Raw genomic sequence first — 17,435 nt, forward strand, 5'->3', positions numbered from 1 at the left:
GGGAAAAAAAAACAAATCGCATCCCAGGCTTTTTAGTTGCTTTTAACATTTGAAGTATGTTATGTCTGAAAATTCCCGGCATGTAGAGTGCGATTGGCTAAAAAGACCTGACGGGTGAAGGTGTCACGCATGACACAGGGCATTCGGCAACTATCTGACTGCAACCTTTTAACAGGTGACATTCTGGCGAGGACAGTTTTTTCAGTGTGTTTACTTCTAGTTTTTCAAAAATATTGTACCTGAACAATAAATAGTAATTGAAGGTTAATTTAGGACGTCCGGCGGGTTAACATAGATATGAGCTTATACTGATGAGAACTGTAACTGAATGTAAATAACCGTGTGAATCATGATTACTTTACAACAGATTATTGCAGCAAGGGGATCTCTTACCGAACCACTTGAAGTAGCAATCAATGTATCAAGCCGAAGTTGCCCTCCTCAAAATTGACCCATTCCAATTGGTCATACATAAATGACTTTTAGAACACAAGATGAGAGGCAACAACAAACCTCAGTGTAACAGTCAACACATTAAGAACAGTACTAGAAGAAGCAAATTGAATCAGTCACTCCGTATTTTCCCTCTTTTATTCCAATCCTTTTTCAGGTAGCACAGACGTGTTTCGCCTAAACATAGGCTCCTCGGGGTGAAATCCTACGATTGATGGTATAATGTTTTCGACTTCTCGTACACCACTTTGATGTATCCACCTCTCTGCCCATCACTTATTATATCACTATGTCCGATATCAAATTCAATGGTGTGGCAAAGAACGCCTCTCCAGCGTCTCATGGGACGCACATAGCAAGAAAACCAAACAAGCAAACTCACCGCCGCAGCCCGGCTTCAACAGGAAGCCAGGCAACCTTTGTTGGGACGGGGGCGGGGCCGGACACGCGACCGGAGCTTCCCAGGAGGCAGGCTGCAGTGGCTGGCGCATGGCTCCGGTGCAGAGAGAGGAGAGCCCTGCGTGCAGCCGGCGTCCGCCCGGGAAGCCAAGGAGCGGAGTGCCGGTGTCCCTGTTGACGTCGGAAGAGTCCTGCGGAGTAGAAGTCCCGGTGAGTGGGGCTCCGTGCTTGCGTGTCTGTGTGTATGCAGGGGGGTGGGGGGGGGGGCAGCGTGTGTATGTGTTTGTGTGTGTGTGTGCGTGCATGCATGCAGAGGGGTGGGGGCTGGCTGTGTCCCGGTGAGTGGGGCTCCGTGCTTGCGTGTCTGTGTGTATGCAGGGGGGCGGCAGCGTGTGTGTGTGTGTGTGTGTGTGTGTGCGTGCATGCAGAGGGGTGGGGGCTGCCTATGTCTGTGTGTGAGCAAGGGCTTTGCACCGCGCATGCGCAGCTATCAGACGCTCGCTCCAGAGGTGAAATCGGACCTCGTCAAAGCGCGCGTCTGGTAGCTGTCCACATTCCTAAATACGGGCCACAATAGGTCTGAAGCAGACACCTTCAATGCTCACGCATTGAGGGGAGGTCTGCTTGACCTAAAAAGGACCAAAGGTTGGCTCCAGCCAATCAGCTGATAGCACCATCAAAGCAGAGGCAAGTTCTCTTCAGTTTTTCCAAGCACAAGTGGGAAGTAACTACGCCCAACATCAATGAGAACTGACTCCACAGGGAGGAGGGTCGGTTGCATGTGAATCTATGAAAGCTATCAATACTAGATAACTGCAGTTACAGGTAAGTAACTTGATTTCTTATCCAGTTTTGGGGTATCTTTCATAGATTCACATGCCTGAATCAGAATAGCAAGCAGTACCCTAATTGTACTGTCGTTAGCGGAAGGTGGGAGACATAATTTTAAACTCCCAATAGTTATCCACTACCTTTTACACAATGCATGCACCAAGCATTATACTCTACAGAAATGTTAAAACAGAGAGAGAGTTGATATAACCATTAACATACATCTCATAAATCATTAAGGTACAAAGTGCCAAATACAGTTGTTTGATTACTTAATCCAATGAAAATTAGAGGAAGAAAACAACAAGAAAGTGTTCCTTTATGAAATTGAAAGAATATGAACTTAGTTAAAAAGATGACGCAACACAACCTGTCCAACCGCTGCATCCTCTCTTTGCACAGACTGGAGGCAGTAGTGTCTTGTGAACTTGTGTACATTCTTCTATGTCGCAGCATGGCATATCTTGTCTAACTCAAGAAAACAAAAAAAAGGGGAGAGAGAGAGGCGTGGATTTGTTCTCCCTAGCCAAGTATATATAAACAATTGGAATCCACAGGTGGGTATAGGTGGTCCCTACAATGGAGGGGAGCACGTAGTGTTCTTTAAATACCCCTCACACACCAAAAGGCCCCTTGGTGTCATGCTTCATCATTGGGATCTTCGCACCCCTCTACGGGATGCGGCGTGCTACGAACTACGTCTACGCGGGAGCACTATTCACTCCGACTATGTGAGGTGTGTGTGTGAGGGTGTTTGTGATATTAAGTGAGTAGTGGGGTTTGAAGTGTTTAAGTGATGGTTAAAAAGTGCCTGGCTCGTGGGGTATACTAAAAAAAATTTAATGGGTCCCCGGGCTGGTACTATTAAAGTGGTGTGTTGTGAGGTTCTTATGTAATATAATGTACATCACCTCATGTGTGCGTCAACATGTTTCAGAGTGGAACTCCTTCAAGTCGGGGTGCACAAATCCCCACCTTACTCACGTTTTCTTACCAAAATCTGTATTTTACAGAAAAGTGATACAATTAAATAAAGGCTAATGTGTACCTAAATCAAAAATCAAGGAGGTATCTGCGATTAGCGAACATATTCTCATAGTATGATGTGTCTCATGAGCCTCTTAACGTGGGGGGTTATGTCGAGCCAATATGCATCGATTGCCAGGAGAAAGTCTCTACCTTGCTGCCCCCAACGCGGCTCCGCTGCGGAGCCGCTTTGGATATGGAGGTCAAACTCTAGGAATTAAGGAGCCATGCCTGCAAGTGAAGAGAACGTGGATCCGGATGAATCACTTGACCCGTGTTCCTCGATAACATTGTTGGTGACGGATGAAGACGAATGGGTTTGTCCTGTGACAATAGAAGTAGCTCCGGGAACCAATACTCCCTAGGTCAACATGGTGCAATCAAAATTAGGCGACAGCCTTCCAACTTCATCTTGATTAGTACCCTGGGTATTAAAGGGCTGGGGGTTGGGGGGAGGCATAGGCATAAATATGACCATCGCATTAAAAGGGCATTCCCCCTTGACCCCAGGTTGTGGGAACCTGCTGGCATAAAACTGGCATTTTTCTTTCTCGCTCGTTGCAAACAGGTCCAGAGCCGTTTTCCCCCATCTGTGAAAGATCCTGTTCACCTGCGTTTGCTCTAGCTCCCACTCATGGCAGCTGGACTGAGACCTGCTTAGTGCATCTGCCAGGGTATTGTGTAGACCCCGGACATGCTCAGCCCTCAACAAGATACCATGGAGCGTCGCCCATTCCCATAATTCCGGAGCCTCGAGATAAGAGTTATGGATTTCGTTACTCCTTGTTTGTTTATATAGTACATGCTAGTCGTATTGTCCATACGGACCAGCACTGAGGAACCTCGTATTCTCGGAAGGAAAGCCTGGAGAGATAAAAATATGGCCTTGTGCTCCAATCTGTTGATGTGTTGTCTTTTCTGTATCAAAGACCACTTTCCCTGGATTTGTAAATCCTGCAGATGACCTCCCCATCCCTCCTTGGGAAAGTCTGTTGTCAGAATGAAATCTGAAAAACATTGTAGAAAGGTTAGACCTTGAACAAGATTTGTCGTTTGAGACCACCATTGAAGTGTTTTCACCATCCTTGTTGTGATCCGAATTACATCTTCAAAAGATCCCAAACCTTGTTGCTTATGTTTCTGTAGTTCCTCCTGCAGAGTTCACATCTTTAGTCTCGCTAAAGGTACTATGTTTATTGCTGACGTGCACATCCCTAGAAGCGATTTGAATATTCGTACAGAAACGGATTCTTTTTTTACATGGTCCTTGCCAACCTTTGGAGTCGAATAGGTCTCTCTTGAGACAAGAATACTTTGCATTCGACAGCATCCAGGGATGCTTCTGGAAATGAAATTATTTGAGTTGGACGCAAATTTGATTTTGACCCGTTTAGAGTGAGTCCCAATTTATTGAATAGATGGAGACAAGCTGCAGCTGTTTGATCGGCGTACTGCTCTGATGCAGCCAATCGTTAAGGTATGGAAAGACCTGAAACCCTCAAATCGCAAGGATGCTGCTACTGGTGCTACGCACTTGGTGAAAATCCGTGGTGCCAATTTTAGACCAAACGGGAGCACCTTGAATTGACAGAGGGTACCAGCCACTGTGAACCATAGTCATTTCCGTTGCTTTGGGTGGATTGAGATATGAAAATATGCATCTTCCATGTCGAGAGAAGTCATGAAATCTCCTTTGTTGAAGCATCCAAAAATATCAGAGTGTGTTACCATCCTGAACGTCTGTTTTTTGAGAAACTCTAGTTTCCTCAGGTCCACAATCGGTCGCCATTCTCCAGACTTCTTTCTTCTTAGAAAGAAACGAGAGTAGAAAACTCTTCCTCTGAGTGGATGGTACTACTTCTATAGCTTACTTGAAGAGCATTATCAAGACTTCTTTTCGAAATCACTGAAGACGAGGGGAAGGGGAACCCCTGGGCGGAGTAATAGGGAGTTTTTTAATAAATTGTAGGGTGTGACCCTTAGTGACAAGGTCCAACACCCAGCGGTCTGATGTTATCTCTTGCCACCGCAGTGCATAAGCAGAAATTTTTGCACCCACGGGCAGGGAGGGAAATTTGACTGGTACCCTGACTTACTCATTGCTTTCTGCCAGAGTCACGGCCCTGTTGCAGTGTTTGCTTGTGGCCTCCCTGGAGAGAGAAACCAGCTGTTGATGATTGGCGATACGATGGCGGATTGTAAGATAGGCAATATTGAGACGGATATTGTGGAGTTCTTTGATATACACCTTTCTAGGTGGTGAGTCCTCACCCTCTGGCGTCTCTAAAAAGCACTTTACTATATTGCAATGACTTTGCGGAATCCGTATCATTCTTTATCGCCAAAAGAGCCTCATCTGAATGTTTTCCAAAAAGCGACTGTCCATCATACTCCATGTCCAGAATCTTAACCTGAACCGTAGGTCTTAAGGTAGTAGCTTTCAGCCACCCCTGGCGTTTAAGTACTGTCGCTCCCGCCAAGTACCTAAAACTTGTGTTTGCTATGTCTAGGGCACAATCAATTGTTTCAGAGGCATCCTGTTCACCCTCCAATAAGATCTTTCGGGCGTCCTGTCGGTTTTCCTCCGGGATAAGGTCTATCAGTCCTGCCATATTGGACCACATTTGTCGGTCATAGCGGCCGATAATGACTAAAGCATTTGCTGCTCGAACTGTTGCAGTTGCCATTGACGAAAATTTCGTTCCCATAAGGTCCATCCGACGTCCCTCTGTCTGGAGGAGTAGTAATTGGTTTCGCCGGATTCTTCGAACGTCTCAGTACGGCCTGACAGATGACCGAATCTGGCCTTGCATGTCCAACAAGGCAAGAAGGCCTGTCTTCCGGAGCTCTATATTTTGTCTCTAAATGAGGCAGTACCGCTGGTATGGATGCAGGCATCTTCATCATCTTTACACCCTCCTGCCATTTATAGTGGATAATAGGAATCGAACATATAACCTTTCTTGTGTCCTCTTTAAAATCATACAGAAAAAATTATGTTTGTTTCACAGTGATAGGTAAGTAGGACCTATTGGCTGCCCTCTGCTTTAAATTGTGAAACCCCCAATGTCCTCTGGGGGAGAATCTGAAGGTACGTGGGGAGGAGTGAATGGGGTCGGGATTAAATAGTTATCTCAAGGATCCAGATGAGGTAATTCACCTTTTTCCACTTCCTCTTCCAAAGACGAAGTGTTCTGATCTTCAGGGTTATCTGGAACTGGACTAGTTGCATTAGCCAGTGTACTAGTTACTGGAGGCTCTGGTACTGTTGTTGGTACCTCCACTTGCGGAACCGGGTTTTCTGGTGGAATTTGTTGAGGAGGGAATCTTTGTTGGTAATCTGCTAATATGGCTTGCAGATCCTGAATCAGTGACGGCAGTAGAAGAGCCATCTCTCTGTGGCGCAGTTCCGGTCGGGGATTAAATTGATAGGTATGACGTGGAGCCATATATTACTTCTGATAAAGTGCCTCATGGTAATCTTCCTCTTCATCCTGGCATTTTACATGTAGCTCGGATGGACTGTAAGCTACCCAATATAGGCAGTCATCATACTCATCAATATAACATTCCAAAAGGTGAAATGGTAGTTAAGGTGATACTTTACTATAGTCTTGCAAAGGCGGGTGTAGAAAAGTCTTGATAACTGTCATGGTCTGAGATATCCTCCATTAATGAAGGACTTTCCTTCGTCGACGGTGCCGTCGACGGTGTTTTTGCTGATGGTTTCTTCGTGGATGATGGGTCGTAGACAGGTGCCAACAATTAAGGTCTCCTCACAATAGAAATCTGTTGATAAAATAGGGACTGAATTGCCGTTGTCGTGACAGTTGCCATCTAGCAGCAGTTGATTTACAGGCTTCGGCACACACAGTGCACTGTACTAGGGACTTTGTAGTAAATCAAATATGCCAATCATGGAATCACCAAGCCATAAACACAATTTACACGGAGAGCATATCCACTTTAGCACTGAATAGCAGTCGTAAAGTGGACAGAGTCCTAAAAACAAAAAATACAAGGTCAAAAACTGGAGGGCAAAAAGTCTGGGGATGAACCCGCTGAAAAAGGCAAGTCTAACACGTGTACTATTTTGTTGGGACATGATAAACATCTGCTATTCAGTGCCAAAGTATGTAAATGTAAATGTGCAGGTATTTATATAGCGCAAATCACCAACCGGTCGCTAAGCGCTTGCTTAGGGAACCCGTCCTGGTATTCCCCTGTGAGATAACCCTGGCAGGGTATCCGCAAGGTGAAAGCCAGGCATCCCGCCGCGAGGGGCCGTTGTGGAGATTAAGCAAGCTATTGCCCAGAGTCGCAGAGTGTGAACCCGTGAATCGAGTAGGCACCGGAGCGAGAATTGTCGAGTCCATGGACATTTTAAGACTCAAGACCCCACCGAGCCGGGAATTGAACCCTGGTCCCGGGCTGAACTCTGCTTCCAGGTCTGCCTCCTCTAACCAGTGAGCCACACTTCTCCACCTCCTCCAAAGTATGAACATGAGCTTTACAAATACAGGTTATGTTATTTACACAAACTTAATAACTTTGAAGGAACATATTGTTCCTTGAGTTCAAAACACAAGGAAAGAGAATTACAGACCCACCACTCAAGCAGTATTGTTGTTATAGCTTAAGGATACTGCTCTACAGAGCCAACTATTCAAATAAGTTGCCGAATGGCCACTATCCACTGACAGAATTGTGTAGAGCTAGCCCCCCCAAGGACAAAGAGCTGCATAATACAAATACAGTACACGCACTAGCTGCACACACAGGCTTGGATTGGAATGTAACACTCATGCTGCTGTTTAGAGTTGTCAAACAGTTGAACAAAAAAATCTGACTTGACATGGCATGTGATTGGCTGGACATTGAGTGCTTTTGTTTGTAATAATGTAGCAATTGCACAGGTAAAGTCAAGAGGGTATTGGGCAGCTACTTTCCCACAGAAACATCACTGTAGTTAAAGTATCATGGGCACACAGACTTTTGAAGGACAGGTGCTTACCTTGTCTGTGGGTTCAATGTCAATCTCAATCTCTTTCCCGGTCAGCGTCTGCAACAACAAACAAGCATTTTCAATGCAATGGGTTTCGCCTTTGGAAAAGTTTGAGCTATTGGCATTGTTAATGACAAAATGTTTATTTATGTATTGGTTTTGAAAACAGATAAATAAATGGCATTGTCACTTACATTGTTATTAGCTTAATCTCTGCACTCCCTTGCACTCCCTAGCTTCCCTAGTCACTCCGCACCTCTTAGCACTGTGCACTCCCTTGCACTCCCTAGCTTCCCTAGTCACTCCGCACCTCTTAGCACTGTGCACTCCCTTGCACTCCCTAGCTTCCCTAGTCACTCCGCACCTCTTAGCATTGTGCACTCCCTAGCACTCTCTAGTCATTTCCTAGCACTCTCTAGTCATTTCCTTGCACTCTCTAGTCATTTCCTTGCACTCTCTAGTCATTTCCTTGCACTCTCTAGTCATTTCCTTGCACCCCCTAGTCACTTCCTTGCACCCCCTAGTCACTTCCTTGCACCCCCTAGTCACTTCCTTGCACCCCCTAGTCACTTCCTTGCACCCCCTAGTCACTCTGCACTCCCTAGTCACTCTGCACTCCCTAGTCACTCTGCACTCCCTAGTCACTCTGCACTCCCTAGTCACTCTGCACTCCCTAGTCACTCTGCACTCCCTAGTCACTCTGCACTCCCTAGTCACTCTGCACTCCCTAGTCACTCTGCACTCCCTAGTCACTCTGCACTCCCTAGTCACTCTGCACTCTGTGGTTCTGAGATTCTGGACACTGCTGTGATTACGTTACCGAGGTCCAACACTCGTGTCACAAAATATCATCGTACCATGACGAATTTGGTATCAGCAGACCGGTAATGATTAGGACATTATCCCTATGCATTTGCGTCGTGATTGAGCAATGCCAACACCCTTAAATCATGGTTTCCGTTCCGAACCCTCGGACTCCATTTTGTGGACAGCATCCATCTTATGGCTTGCCCTCATATAAGTCAATCGATTAAGGCCGAGCTTGATCTGAAAGGACACCTTAGCTGACTTCCCCATGACCTGGCCAAACTGACTCCGCTGCCCCCAGCCCAAAACCTGTTTAGGCAGCTCCTCGCCCAGTGGCCGAATAAGATAGCATCAATGCATAACATGCCATAAACCATTCACTACATACAGACCATGTTTTCTACACACTTACACCTGTCCATGCTCCTTGTCAAGTCAAGTCAAGTCAAGGAATTTATATAGCGCACTACATACCCGGAGGGTCTCAAGGCGCTTAGGGAGGGGAAGAGGATTACTGGTCAAATATCCACGTTTTAAGTTGCTTTCTGAATGCTAGGTGGTTCTGGGTAAGGTGAAGGTAAGTGGGGAGTGAGTTCCATGTTTTAGCAGCCAGGTATGAGAAGGATCTGCCTCCCATGGTTGTCTTGTTGATGCGAGGTACAGTGGCGAGGGCTTGGCTGGAAAAACGTAGTTGGCGGGAGGGGGTGTAGAAGGACAGTCGTGAGTTGAGGCATTCTGGTCCGATGTCGTAGAGTGATTTGTGTGCGTGGGTTAGCAGTCGAAAAGTGATGCTCTTATTGACGGGTAGCCAGTGGAGGTCTTTCAGGTGATCAGAGATGTGTTCGTTACGCGGGATGTCTAATATGATCCTGGCTGAGGCGTTTTGGATTCGTTGGAGTTTCTTCTGGAGTTTAGCGGTGGTACCTGCGTAGAGGGTGTTTCCGTAGTCCAGTCGGCTCGTGACCAGAGCATGGGTGACTGTTTTTCTGGTTTCGGTGGGGATCCAGCGAAATGTTTTTTTGAGCATGCGAAGAATGTTGAAGCAGGATGAGGATACGGCGCTGACTTGTCTGTTCATTGAAAGTGAAGAATCCAGGATAACGCCTAGGTTCCGTGCGTGGTCTGTCGGGATGGGTGCTTTTCCAAGGGCTTCCGGCCACCAAGAGTCGTCCCATGCAGAGGGGGATGTACCTAAGATGAGGACTTCTGTTTTGTCTGAGTTCAGTTTCAGACGGCTGTGTTTCATCCATTCGGCAACTTGTTTCATTCCTTTGTGTAGGTTAGTTTTGGCGGTGTTGGGGTCATTGGTGAGAGAAAGGATCAGTTGAGTGTCATCCGCGTAAGAGATGATGTTGAGGTTGTGTTGGCGTGCGATGGCCGCGAGGGGGCTCATGTATACGTTGAAGAGGGTGGGACTGAGTGAGGATCCTTGTGGTACGCCACAGATGACTTCAGAGGCCTCGGACTTGAATGGTGGAAGGCGGACTCTCTGGGTTCTTCCGGTGAGGAACGAGGTGATCCATTCAAGTGCTTTTCCTTGTATTCCGATGTTTCTGAGGCGTTGTAAAAGGGTGCTGTGGCAGACTGTGTCGAAGGCTGCGGAGAGGTCGAGGAGGATGAGGGCGACTGTGTCTCCATTGTCCAGTAGAGTTCGAATGTCGTCTGTTGCTGCGATGAGGGCGGTCTCAGTGCTGTGTTTTGCTCGGAAGCCAGATTGTGAGGAGTCGAGGGATTTGTTGGCTTCGAGGAAAGCGGCGAGCTGGTTGTTGACAGCTTTCTCGATGACTTTGGCCGGGAAAGGAAGGAGTGATATGGGGCGGTAATTTTTGAGTTTGGTGGGGTCCGCTGTGGGTTTTTTCAGAAGGGCGGTGAGTTCAGCGTGTTTCCAGCTTTCCGGGAAGGTGGCGGAGTTGAAGGAGCAGTTGATGACGTCTCGGAGGTGCGGTGCTATGACGGAGTCTGCTTTGTTGAAGATGTGGTGAGGACATGGGTCTGTGGGGGATCCTGAGTGGATGGAGTTCATCAGGCGGATGGTGTCCTCAGTGGAGATTGGGTTCCAGTCGTTAAGGGTGTTCAAGGGGGGAGAATGTTCATCATATGGTTGGGTGGGTTGGTCTCCGGGTTGGTTGTCGAAGCTGTTGTGGATGTCTGCAATTTTGTTGTGGAAGAATGAGGCTAGGGAGTCGCAGAGGGCTTGAGAGGGGGTGATGTCGTTGGAGTTGGCCGAGGGATTGGTAAATTCCTTGACGATGTTGAAAAGTTCCTTGCTGTTGTGGGCGTTGTTGTCTAGTCGATCCTTGAATGCTGTTTTCTTGGCCTTTCGGATTAGTTGGTGGTGTATGCGGGTGGCGTTTTTGAAGGCGTCCTTGGTGCTGGTGGTTGGGTCTTTTTTCCAGGCCTTTTCAAGGGAGCGGCAGAGTTTCTTGGACTTCTTAAGATCATCGTTGAACCATGAGGCCTTCTTGCTGCCAGGTTTGCTTTGACGTTTTTTCAGTGGTGCTAAGGTGTCGGCGGTGTTGGATAACCATAGGGTGAAGTTGGCGGCGGCTTGGTCTGGGTTAGAAGAGTGGGCTGGGGTGTTTAGAAGGAGCAATGAGGAGATCTGGTCGATGGCGATTTTGTTCTAGTTTCTTTGCAGAGTTGGTTGATGGGTTTCGGCTTGTTGTAGGTGAAGTGAACGCAGCTGTGGTCAGTCCAGAGGAGATCCGTAGTATGGCTGAAGGAGACATGATTGCTGGAGGTGAAGATGGGGTCGAGTGTGACCTGCGATGTGGGTGGGGGAAGTGACCAGTTGTTTAAGTCCGAGGTTGGCGAGGTTGTCCAAGAGGGTGGTGGTGTTGCGGTCGTTGTTCTTTTCAAGGTGAAAGTTGAGGTCTCCCAGAAGGATGTAATCTTTGGAGGGGAGCGCGTGTGGAGTGATTAAGTCCGTGATGTCTTCACTGAATTTTGCGCGGGGTCCTGGTGGTCTGTAGAGGAGGGTGCCTCTGAGTGTGGTCTTGGGGTCGATGTGGATCTGGAAGTGAAAGTGTTCAGAGTTGGCGAGATGGACGTCAGAACTGGTTGAGATGCGGATTGATTTTTTATGGACGATAGCGATTCCTCCTCCTGTGTGGCCGGTACGGTCCTTGCGTGTGATCTTATAATCTTCAGGGATGGCAATGGCGATGTCTGGGGCGGAGGAAGCGTTCATCCATGTTTCTGTTAGGAAGGCGACGTCTGGAGAGATGGTGTCTAGTAGATTCCATAGGTCAATGGCGTGTCTGTGGACCGATCGGGTGTTGAGAAGGATGCATTTATGGCCAGTTTTACGACGAGGAGGTGCCCTGTTTTATTGGGGTTTTATCGATATCTGATTGTAATTCCGGGCTGGGCTGGGTCATCTATCACCAACTGGACACCTAAAATATGGGTTGGCCAACATGACTGTGCGTTTTTGCTCTATTGTGAAAATAGGTCTATGACCGTATTGTAAACTCAAGAATTCTTGCCTGCAGCTGTTATTTCCGTATATAAGGAGAAGGCTGGTTCTGTAAAAACGAACAGTCTCCTGAGAACTTACGACCCGTGCTGTTGTAATTCTAGGACGCTTGTTACTTGGTTGCAGCCAATAAAACTCGATCTCTGACTTTATCTAGAAGACTCTTGGTTTCTGTGGTCCGGAACAGGGAGAACTCAGAGGTCTTCGGGTGTTATCCCCTGGCACCACCGGGTTCCTAAATGCATTGGGCCTTTGTTGAGTTGTCATATTGTTTAAAACAATGTACATGAATGATTGACGGTTTTGTTTTTTTCTAAAATTTGTATAACAAGCATGGTTATATAGATTGGGTTTTACAATACACAAGCTCGCAGTTCTCAAATGATTGACTTTTTGAATATTAAATGAAAATACAGAACATATTCCATAAATTGGTTGTTTCTTAATTGATTACAAATGACTCAAATCAAGTACTGTTTACTGTGATATACTTTATATCAGTTGTGCATTTGGTATACTAGTGGGGATTCCACTAGAAGTTGTTCTGTTCAAGTAGGCTGGCTGCCTTTCCCAAATAGCACACTAACCTATTTAAACTACTGTTACACTTACAAAACTTAGTACCACATACAGGAGTGCGCAGGCAACCATTCTACACTTCCTTAATGGACCATTTAATGAAACATCTAAAGCGTAGTTGCTGAAAGGCTGACCGAAGGGCGCAGCATCAGTGACTTGAGACTGGTTAAGGCAAAGTGTGCCTTACAAATGGACTTTTCAGTCTCAGCATTCTTGGGATGTGAGTTCTGGTTGCTGAAGAGATGAGAGCTCTTTGGTGGTGGGTACTGTGTGACTGGAGGTGAAGAGAGAGAATTAAAGCTGTCCTGGGGTCAGGCCTAAGCAAATACAAGTACCTTCAAGTGCTGTCAAAAGAATGCAAAAGTGACGGTGCATAGCCATCTTATCTTGCAAACGCAGTGAATTTCGGTCTGTAATTCCAAAAGAATGCATAGTCTGGCGTATGTTCAAATAGTTGCCAGTGTGTTGGATGCTATGGAGATAGGGGTAGGACTATCGTATTGTCCATACCGGAGTTAAAGAGCACTCGCCATTGCAGTCTGGCTGTCTGATAATGTTGAGTAGTTGCTTGGATTAGGTGACCAAACCCCATTATTAGATTATACTAATAAGTTTTAAAATAAAATTAGTGATCTATCACTGCTCGCTCAGCTCCGGAACTATAGCAAATAATTGTAATGAAATGTAAACAATGGTGTTACGGCAGCTACATGACGATCCGAAACAAATCACGAAATGCAGAGACGAAATCAAACAAATGCATGATACCAATAAAAAAAAATTCTTGTAAGCATAGCAGGCACACGGACAGCGGGAGGGGGGCGGGCAGGCACACGGACAGAGGGAGGGGGGCGGGCAGGCACACGGACAGCAGGAGGCACACGGACAGCGGGAGGGGGCGGGCAGGCACACGGACAGCGGGAGGGGAACGGGGACACGAACAGCGGGTGGGGGGGCAGGAACGGGAAGACGGACAGCGGGAGGGGGGTGCGGGAACACACGGAAAGCACTCACCTGGACTTCCTCCGGCGGCGGTCGGCCGCGGAATGACGAAAAGAAACCTCGACTAACACAAAAATAAATCCCGCCCACCGCCGCACTGACGTCCTAAAAGGGGCCGGATGAGAAAAACATCCCAGGAACGCCCACGAGTCGCCTCGGTTAATGACGGACGCCTCTCTCTTCCAATGGCTAGCCTCCATTTATGGAGCTAGCCAATGAAAGACAGAGGCGGAACTAAGCACAAACTGTAGGAAACATAAGATTTCTCCTGGGCAGAGCGCTAGTGCTCTGGCCCCCAGGCGAAACCTAAAAAGGTAAGTCACAGCTAATGATCAAGTTATTATGCAAGTGTGCAGATGTGTTCACTTAAGATCGCATGTTACAGCCCAAGAATCACGAGCATGCGAGCCACCACAGCACTACCTATCCCCCTCTTACACAACTCCAAGTATCCTGCTGGATCACTCAACATTCATCCCTTCCTACCACGTTCCCTGCTGAGCCGATTCCTGTACTGACAAAATGAAATACCCTTAGATATTACTACTTTTCCTCCACAATATTCATGCACCCGGAATAAGAGCCTTGACTGAATGAATTAGCATGCAAAATTGTGTGTCACTTCCTTAAGTCTATACAAAACAGACCAAATGAAACTAGGGAATATCCTTGGAAGACCACTAAAAAATCTTTACAAAAAACAACCATACCATATAAGAATCACCCTGAAGATTGACTAACTAGCATCTCACCCAAAAAACATCCTTCTGAGACAAACGCTCAGACCCCTCGATACACAAGCAAAGTCAATACCACTAGAAGAGCTGTGACAGAAAAGGGGAAGCTATTGAGAAACCCCCGAACCACAGCACCCTTAACAGTACTAAAACACAAAAAAAAACACAAATAATTCTCTTCACCTAAGGAATCTACTTCATAAAACAGATTCATGAAGACTCAAGCCAAGCCAATGCGTACTTCACGCACCGTATCATCCAAAAAGGGACTCCCAAATGAATACGCATTCAAGCATAATACAGAGAACCACAATAAAATGGTCAACCTTCAAAAAACCTACATACATTTCAAATCGTAAATTTCAGTAAACCTTTGTTCCAGGAAAATGAATAAAATCCAAAGGCAACAAGATTGCCTCGCCAATTTCTTGCTAGAAGACATTAGCAGTGCTGCCTTCGCCAAAATCTGCTCAGACTGTTTGCCTTAAAGGGGAGGGGGATGGGGAACAAAATCCACCAGTTTCACACTTTTTCAACTTCAGTAAAATCACTCATTTCCAGCAATGATCTCTTGAACTTCAAGTTAGGCTATCATCCCAAACACAGCACAGAAACGGTCTACCTCTTCATCTTGCACAGCATCATACGAATAGGAGCTGGGTGTATTCGATTTTTAAAGTTGATAAATGGAATTACAAACATTAACGCCTTTTGTAACTAGTGGGTACTGTGGTCACCAGCGAATCACATGTCTGTTGACCAAAGTGCAGAAAATATCAAATATGGCTAACAGCAGCTAGTAATATCCAGGCCCCCCCTTATAAAAATCAAAACAGCCAAGCGGCATGATGTCCAGAGATGGTTTTCAGAAGACCCAAAACTTCAAAATCTAGCCCTGCGCCGTACCGAGCGTATCTGGAGACAGAATTACTCTCCAGACAAAAAAAGATTTCTACCAATCTAAACTTAAACACAAAAAATCCAGTTTACAATCTAAAGCCAAATATTTTTCCAACAAGATCTTGAAATCTACAAATAAAATCGAAAGAAATATTTGCGATTGTTAATGAGCTATCTAATCCAGACATGTACAGCAAAATTAGCTCCCACTCTGTTACTTGCTGAATGTTTTTTTATTGACAAAAGCACGACTATTAAAGCCAGTATACTCTGATGCTGCGTTGGCGGCCTTCAGAAACCCTTCGTTCTCTGTATCAATTCCCTGTAATTTGCAGAAAAGCCTTTCTGAATTTGCTGACTCAGGTTAAGTCTGGATATCCTGCTGACAGCTGGAGGGAAGCGTTCTCTGTATGCCCTGACCCTGCTCTTTCTCTCCTGAATGATTCTTTATATCTGGATTTTGTCCCCAGAGCCTTTAAAGAAGCAGCAATAATCTCTCTTATTTAGAAAACTGGTGCAAACAGACTGGTCCCGTTGAATTATCACCGCAGCGCGCTGCCTCCCTTTTTAGCTAACTCGTTGGAAGCCTATGTTGCGAACTGTCTCTGCTCCTTCATTAAAGTCTCAAGTCTTTGAAACTCACCAAGCAGGTTTACGACCCTCCCATTCTACTGAGGTGGTAATTTTGACTGTCTTAGACGAAATAAGCAGATAAGGGCACCACTCAAGCCTTGGTGCTCTTTGTTTTTTCTTCGGCTTTTGATACAGTCAGCCATGAGATTTTGGTGGATCATGTCAAGGACGCAGAAATTCAGGTGTCCGCCCTTAGATAGCATACGTCCTTCTTGGAATGGACTCTCACATCGGTATGCCACTCCCAATTCACAGCTCCTAATATCAATTTGATCTGTGGCATGCCGCAGGGATCTTCCCTGTTCTCGCACCGGTTTAATCTGTATCTCCTGCCGCAAAGGCAGTCTTTAGGAGAAAGAAAAGTGTGCACTTTTAATTACGCAGATGATATGCAACAAGAGTCTAGGTGTTACAATCAATAGCGACCTCTCCCTGAAGTCCCAGATTGGAATGGTAGCCTCTGCCTGCTTTTTCCAACCCCAGAAGATCTGCTAATTGTCCTGATTTTTCACTATGGAAGCTCTTATCCAGGTGGTTCTATCCCTGGTGATCTCCCACATAGACTATGCTAATTCACTCTATTTTGGTCTACCAATGTATTTTAACTAAAATATTACAGTTGGTGCAAAAGCAGGCAGCTATACTGATCTATCATCAGCCGAGAAGGCAAGATGTTACTTCTTTAATGAGGAAGCTACATTGGCTCCCAGTTATACAACGCTGTGTCATTTAAAATCAGATGAAGCATCTTCAAATCCCTTCATGGCACCTGCCAGAATTTGTTTCTACCCATACCCAGAGGTATAGCCCAGTCCGCAATCTACGGTCATCCCATCTGAACCTCCTGGTTATCCCTACCTTCAAACAGACAAGACCAGGTGGTTCTACATTCGCAGTCTTAGCCCCCCACTTTTAGAATTATCTTCCTCCTAAAATCAGATCATCTACAAGCTACCCTCTTTTTAGGAGACTTTTAAAAACATGGTTGTTTTCACAGACGTACGAATGACCTGTAAGCAGCAGGCTATGTCTATATTTAGCGCCAAGAAACAGTTTGGTGTATGTGCGCTCTATAAATATGTTTACCATAATCAGAAGTACAAAATTTAAGGGTGCAAGCTTTTCTCATGTGCAAAGGTGACAGAAATCCAAACTCACATAATGCAATTTGTCCCCGTCACCAATGTACTATGACCCATTTCAAATAATTACCTTAGTGGAACCTTGCTTATAGATAGGAAATAGATTTCCTACAAACAAAATTACTTCTACAAAATGGGTTGACGCGTCGACGTTTAGTCTTTTATGTTGTACATCTATAAGACCATCTTCAGGACACAACATTCACATGAAGAACAAGGATGCTTTGATAAACAGATCAATCAAAACAATTGTTGATCTTGTAAATAGAGTCTTGGGCTCAATATGGCCGTATGCTGTCACCTTTCAAATGCGGTGTGTAAAATCAGCGGGTTGTTCTGTTCAAATCATGATGTGGTGCGTTCCTTTAATAACTCCATATATTGCGGTCTAGAATCAGCATTCCTGCATGGCATCTCATTCACAGAATGAGAAGGACTTGCAA

At 45.9% G+C, this 17,435-nt stretch overlaps 1 protein-coding gene across 2 annotated transcripts in view; it reads right to left on the reverse strand.

The window, feature by feature from the left end:
• The window catches only part of NEDD8 (NEDD8 ubiquitin like modifier), a 145,117-nt gene that overhangs the window by 15,890 nt on the left and 111,792 nt on the right, over nt 1-17,435 (reverse strand). For both annotated transcript variants that reach the window (XM_086923737.1, XM_086923736.1), the window contains exon 2: nt 7,724-7,771. In XM_086923737.1, coding sequence (XP_086779863.1) covers nt 7,724-7,771 — 48 coding nt within the window. The remainder of the gene's footprint in view (nt 1-7,723; nt 7,772-17,435) is intronic.

This window comes from Lissotriton vulgaris, chromosome 5 (assembly GCF_964263255.1).
Source record: "Lissotriton vulgaris chromosome 5, aLisVul1.2, whole genome shotgun sequence".
NCBI classification, from domain to species: Eukaryota; Metazoa; Chordata; class Amphibia; order Caudata; family Salamandridae; genus Lissotriton; species Lissotriton vulgaris.